Here is a 7,487-nt window from a genome sequence, read left to right on the forward strand (position 1 = left end):
ATTTACCCGTCGTTGAGCAAGATAGTACAGCCGATGTGGTTTGTATGTGTCGAGGTCAACGATATGTCAGAAAAAAAGAATTTAAAATGTATAAGTAAACATATCGCGTGAGATGAAAATCAAAGATACGCGATTATCAACGATGATGATTGGGAACGATACAATACGGCTCAAACCGAGGTTTTAGTCACCATCTTACTGACTGAAAATATTTAGACCATTTGCAAATGACTAAAACCCCTTAGACCCCCACCACTTCTGGATGGATAGCAAGAATCTTTAGTTAGACCGACCCGCTAGAAACCAGACTGCAAGCTGGCATTCCACACCGGCTACGAGCAGACGAAGATGTAACGCTACACCAGCCACGAGCGGACAACGGCGACATGCGCAAGTAATGCGACACGCAGACCGATCGTGAGAACGGACCAATGCAGCCAGCAACCAGCGGCTTCGTTAGAACATTAGCTCGTTAGGTTTAGTCAGTCGAAGTCGAAGTCTAGAGTCAGCCAGATATAGATCATAGTTTAGCTTTAGTCAGGAGTAATCCTGTTTGTGTAAAATAAAAATTTATGGCCAACCGGCCTAGATAAAGATTAACTGGCGCCCGAATAGGGACCTCTAGTGAAGTGAAAATCAAGTGACGAGTAGTGATCGCGAAAGAGCGTAATCACACCGTGCTTAGAACATCTCCCGATCGCAGATTGCAGCCGTGTGTATGAGCACCTAAGTAGCCGGTAGCAGCCAATAACTCGTTGCCGGAGGAAAGGGACAACGCCGACACACCGAGAAGGAAAAATTCACCGGAGGCCCGAGCAACAGAAAACCAACCCCGTCAGAGGAGGCGAAGCAACCAGCCCCGTAAGAAGGGTGAAGCATGAATTTATTAATGTAAGTAAAACTTTCAATCATAGTAAGTATAAACACTTATTAAAGCGACAAAAATATTAAAACATTATAATCAGTGTTAAAGTGAGTGATTAGTGAGTGAAAAGAAAATCATTATCACAAAAGTTAAGTCAAACTGGAGGAATTAGTTCAATCATTACGACAATTCTCAGTCACAGTAAAATCTATAGATAACGAAGAAAAACTAACAAACAAAGATATGGAGGCACTAGCTGGCAGAATTGCAGCTTTAGAAGCACGTTTTAGTGAAAGCAATGTTACAGATGATTTTCAAGACCCACCACTTTTTTTACAAAACAAGATGGTAGTGCAGTAGATCCCGAATCTTTCGAAAAAATCCCTGGAGTTGTAAAAGATCTCCCAATTTTCTGCGGTGACCCAAGTGAACTTAATAGCTGGATCAATGACGTAGATGGGATAATCCGACTATACCAAACTATATCTAGCCATAGTTTGGAAAAGCAAAATAAATTCCACATGATTTGTAAATTCATACGTAGAAAAATTAGAGGTGAAGCCAACGATGCTTTAGTAGCATCTAACGTAGGGATGAATTGGAATATGATGAGGAAAACTCTCATAACTTATTATGGAGAGAAGCGAGATTTGGAAACTCTCGATTTTCAACTTATGAGTGTCTACCAAAAAGGTCGAACTTTGGAAGTTTATTACGACGAGGTTAATAGACTTCTTTCACTTATTGCAAATCAGATACAGACAGACGATAGATTTAACCATCCGGAAGCTTCGAAAGCTATGATTGGAACATACAACAAGAAAGCGATCGATGCTTTTATCAGAGGTCTCGATGGGGACGTTTATAAATTTATTCGTAACTACGAACCAACATCCTTAGCAGCAGCCTACAGCTATTGCATTTCTTTTCAAAACCTAGAGTGCCGTAAGATGCTAACAAAACCAAAACATTTTAACACACCCCCGTCAGCCCCCAGAAACCAAATACCATTGCCCACACCTCATCTACCACCAAGAGTGTTCCAACACCAACAAAGACCAATTTTTCAGCGCACAAATTTTAATCAACCAAATCAGATGAAAAATTTTACACAGCAGAGAAACAATTTTCGCCAAAATGGACCTGAACCGATGGAAATAGACCCATTAATTAGGTCACATCAAGTTAATTATGCGAACAGGCCGAACTCCTCAAACATTCGTCCATTGAAAAGACAAAGAGTTTTCAATATTGAAGCAGTTCCGCGACGTGAATTAGAACCGACTTCATATGAAGATAATCTCTACGATGATGATGTCGAAAGTCAGGCGTCATACGAACGATATATGAGAAATGTAGAAAAGCAAGAAAAACTAAATGAAAATTCTCATTACGACGAAATTTCTCGCGAAGCAGAATTAAATTTTTTAGGTTAAAATCAGCTTTACCATATTTATATACCATGGTAAGGCAGGTCAACAAATTAAAATTCTAATCGACACTGGATCTAATAAAAATTTCATCAACCCTTTACATGCGAAAATTTCTCACGACGTTATAAAACCATTTTTTGTATCATCTGTGGGAGGAGATTTACTCATCACAAAATATTCACAAGCTCAAATATTTGCCCCTTATTCCGATGTAAATGTCAAATTTTATCATTTGCAGGGACTAAAATCATTTGACGCCATAATAGGTTATGATACCATCAAAGAAATGGGAGCATTTGTAGACGCTAAAAGAGACAATCTAGTTCTTGAAAATTTATAATACCTCTCTCACTTCATCCATTACAGGAAGTTAACAGAATTGAAATAAGAGACACACATCTTAACCACCAAGAAAAAGAAAAATTACATTTATTTCTTAACAAGTTTCAAGATTTATTCCAGCCACCCGACGAAAAGTTGCCCTTTACAACAAAGGTAGAAGCAACCATAGCCACGAATGATACGGAACCAATTTACTGTAAGTCATACCCATACCCTTTGTCCCTCAAACAGGAAGTGGAAACACAGATAAAAAAATTATTAAATAATGGTATAATTCGACCATCTAGGTCACCATATAATTCACCTGTGTGGATAGTTCCCAAAAAGGTTGACGCATCTAACGAAAAAAAATATCGACTTGTGATCGATTACAGAAAAATAAACCTGAAAACTAAAAGCGATAGATATCCCATTCCCGATACTTCAACAGTACTTGCCAATCTAGGAAATAATAAATATTTTACAACACTCGATCTAGCATCGGGATTTCACCAGATTCGTTTAGCAGAAAAAGATATCGAAAAAACCGCCTTTTCCATCAATAATGGAAAATACGAATTTTTAAGATTACCTTTCGGTCTGAAAAATGCACCTTCGATTTTTCAGAGAGTCATGGACGATGTTCTTAGAGAACATATTGGAAAAATTTGTCACGTATACATAGACGATATAATAGTCTTTGGAAAAACATTCGACGAACATCTGAAAAACTTGGAAATTGTTTTGAATACATTACGAGAAGCCAATTTTAAAATACAGCCAGACAAATCAGAGTTTTTAAGAACAGAAGTTGAATTCTTAGGATTCATTGTTTCAGAATATGGCTTGAAACCAAATGAGAAAAAGATAGAAAGTATCTTAAAATACCCCGAACCTCAAACTATTCGAGAACTAAGATCATTTTTAGGACTGTCTGGATATTACAGAAGATTTGTTAAAAATTATGCAGCTTTAGCAAAACCTTTAACAAAACTTTTAAGAGGGGAGGATGGCCAAGGCCACTGCAAAATTACAAAAAATCAATCTAAAAATTTTCCGATAAAATTAGATGATGATGCCAAACGCGCTTTCAAAACTCTTAAGGAAGTTTTATCATCCGATGATGTTTTAGCATACCCCGATTTTGATCATGATTTTATTTTAACTACCGACGCTTCTGACAAAGCAATCGGAGCTGTTCTTTCCCAGAACGTTAATGGTGTTGAAAAACCAATAACATTCTTATCTAGAACACTATCAAAAACAGAAGAGAATTATGCTACAAACGAAAAAGAAATGCTTGCTATAGTTTGGGCTTTACATTCTCTACGTAATTACATTTACGGTGCAAAAATAATAATATTAACAGATCACCAACCTTTAACATATGCAATGTCACCAAAAAATAACAATGCAAAATTAAAGCGATGGAAAGCATTCATAGAGGAACATAACTATGAGCTAAGTTACAAACCTGGAAAAACCAACGTGGTAGCTGATGCTCTTTCACGCATACAAATTAACTCACTAACTCCTACACAACACTCTGCCGAAGAAGATGATCTTTCTTTTATCCCTTCTACCGAAGCTCCAATTAATGTTTTCCGAAACCAATTAATTTTTCAAAAAGGTACTATTAGTTCCTACGAGTTTGTAAACCCCTTTCCTAAGTTTAAAAGGCACACTTTCATAGAACCACAATTTTCAATCGATTTTATAAAAGACAAACTTAAGAGATTCATGATACCTGGTATAATAAATGGCATATTCACTGATGAGCCAACCATGGGGATCATTCAAGAAACCTTTAAAAATCTATTCAATATATCAACCATGAAAGCAAGATTTTCACAAACTCAAGTTCAAGACATTTGTGATCAAGAACAACAGATAGAAGAAATTCGTAAAATACATAACTTTGCTCATAGAAACGCTAAGGAAAATTCATTACAAGCTATAAAAAAATTTTATTTCCCTTCCATGAGAAACAAGATAGAACAATATGTTAAAAACTGCGAAACTTGCAAAGTAGAAAAATACGAAAGAAGACCCCCTGAATACATACCAGTTAAAACACCAATCCCAAAATATCCAGGAGAAATTGTTCATGTTGATATATTTGCGTATAATGCAAATTTTTTATTCATCTCGTCAATGGACAAATTTTCGAAATATTTGAAATTAAAACCAATTAAATCAAAATCCATAGCAGACGTTAAGGAAGTACTGCTACAATTATTATACGATTGGAATTTGCCTAGACAAATTATATTTGATAACGAATGTACATTTGTATCGAACGTCATAGAGCAGTCCATACTAAATTTAGGTGTATCAATTTTTAAGACACCAGTGAATAGATCAGAGTCAAATGGACAAGTGGAACGTTGTCACTCCACGATCAGAGAAATCGCAAGATGTACAAAAGGTTTGAATCCAGACATGAGCTTAATTACCTTAATACAACAAGCCGTGTATAAGTATAATAATACTATTCATTCTTTTACAAAAGAGACTCCCAGAAAAGTATATATTGGAGAGCAATCAGAAGAACTTTCATTTAGAGATAGATCAAAATTAAAAGAAAAAATTGAGAGTAAAATTATAAAAATATTTGAAGTAAAAAATGAAAAGATTAAAGATGATAAGTACCAAGATTACGAACCGAATCAATTTGCGTATGAAAAAAATAAAACTATGAATAAGCGTGACAGTCGTTATAAGACAGTGGTAGTTAAGGAAAATCATCCAACGTATATAATAGATTCGAACAATCGAAAAATCCACAAAATAAATTTAAGAAAAAATTACTGATATAATTATGATTTAATTAATTTTCTATTACAGAATCGCGTTTTTCACACTATATGGTGTTCTACAAGCTAGCATAAACATTTTCGACTTAACAAACAACCCATTGGCTATTGTTCCGTTAGGACAAGCAAAAATTAGGATCGGATACTTGAGGACGATTCATCCAATTGATCTTACCGAGCTAGAAGAGATAATTTCTCGAGTTTTTGAAAATAGCACAAACAGTACAGGAAAATCCCCATTGCAAAGTTTAATTAATTTGAAGCTCGAAAAACTTAACGCCACAATTTCTAAGATTAGGCCACGTAGACTTCGAACGAAAAGATGGAACAGTATAGGTACCGCCTGGAAGTGGATAGCTGGCAGTCCCGACGCAGAAGATCTAACGATAATCAACACCACCCTGAATTCGCTCATCCTACAAAACAACGAGCAGCTATTAATCAATAATGGTCTCAGCAGAAGATTCCAAGAAACAACCCATATTGCTAATCATGTTATCGACCTTCAGAATAGGATCCAAAGGGAACATCAAACTGAGATACAACAGATCATTAAGATAGCAAACCTAGACGCATTACAAGCCCATATAAAAACACTCCAAGAAGCCATACTAGCCGCTAAGCATGGGATACCGAATAGCGAGCTACTATCAATAGAAGACTTAAACACCGTTGCAGAATTTCTGGCACAAAATGGCATTTACTATACATCAGTTGAAGAAATGTTAACACAAGCCACAGCACAAGTTACCATGAATTCAACACACGTGATATTTATGCTAAAGTTTCCACGTCTATCCTATGAAAATTATGAGTACAACTATATCGACTCTATCATACAAAATGATAAGAGAATCTTAATCAAGCATAACTACATAATCCGGAATCTAACCCATATGTTCGAATTACCGCAGCCCTGTATCGATCAGAGCAGCCACCAGCTTTGCGAAAGTAAAGATCTGGAAGAGCCTTCACGCTGCATACGACAACTCGTACAAGGGGAGCATACAGAATGTATGTACGAAAAGGTGTATTCAACGGGATTAGTTAAACACATTAACAATGCGAATATTCTATTGAATGATGCCACTGCCGAAATTTCATCCAACTGCAGCAATATAAACCACATTCTTAATGGATCATATCTCATACGATTTCACAACTGCAATATCTTTATTAACGGAGAACTCTTTCCCAGCACAGAAGTTTCGATAACCGGTAAACCATATATATCAACCCTTGGCCTCATCGCTAAAGAAGACGGCATCAGAGACGAACCTTCAATTGAACATCTTCGAAACATAACATTGCAGCACAGAGAGAAACTACATACCATCAGCCTGGTTAATAATTCCCTCACATGGAAACTTCATATCTTTGGGTCAATTGGGCTAACGACAATTGTTCTGATAACAATAGCAATTTTATATTTCATTACCAGTATAAGAAGAACGAAAATAAGCCTCAACATTCCAACGAACAACACCAACCGACAGGATGTCCACCACATAGAAACCTTCGTGAAAAAACCCATAACATTCCATGCTCTCGGCAGACTTTGAGGGCAAAGTCATCTAAGAAGGGAGGAGTTAGACCGACCCGCTAGAAACCAGACTGCAAGCTGGCATTCCACACCGGCTACGAGCAGACGAAGATGTAACGCTACACCGGCCACGAGCGGACAACGGCGACATGCGCAAGTAATGCGACACGCAGACCGATCGTGAGAACGGACCAATGCAGCCAGCAACCAGCGGCTTCGTTAGAACATTAGCTCGTTAGGTTTAGTCAGTCGAAGTCGAAGTCTAGAGTCAGCCAGATATAGATCATAGTTTAGCTTTAGTCAGGAGTAATCCTGTTTGTGTAAAATAAAAATCTTTTTTTATGGCCAACCGGCCTAGATAAAGATTAACTCTTTGTTTGCAATTTTTTGACAGACCGAGAGAATAAGTCAAGTTTTTATTAAAGTTTTTTAAGTGTTGTAGCCATACTTCGATGATACGGGGGTGGTTCCGAAACCTCTAGAAGGTTGACATAGGGTCTACTCATGTC

General features: G+C 36.9%; 1 protein-coding gene across 1 annotated transcript; it reads left to right on the plus strand.

The window, feature by feature from the left end:
• Positions 1 to 248: 248 nt before the first annotated feature.
• Positions 249 to 7,178, plus strand: LOC121595976. The gene is made up of 2 exons (XM_041920486.1): positions 249 to 891; positions 5,467 to 7,178. The coding sequence occupies exons 1-2, from the start codon at positions 878 to 880 to the stop codon at positions 6,995 to 6,997; spliced, it is 1,545 nt and encodes a 514-aa protein (XP_041776420.1). The 5' UTR covers positions 249 to 877; the 3' UTR covers positions 6,998 to 7,178.
• The last annotated feature ends 309 nt before the right edge of the window (positions 7,179 to 7,487 follow it).

This window comes from Anopheles merus, chromosome 3R (genome assembly GCF_017562075.2).
Source record: "Anopheles merus strain MAF chromosome 3R, AmerM5.1, whole genome shotgun sequence".
In the NCBI taxonomy this organism is placed as follows: domain Eukaryota; kingdom Metazoa; phylum Arthropoda; class Insecta; order Diptera; family Culicidae; genus Anopheles; species Anopheles merus.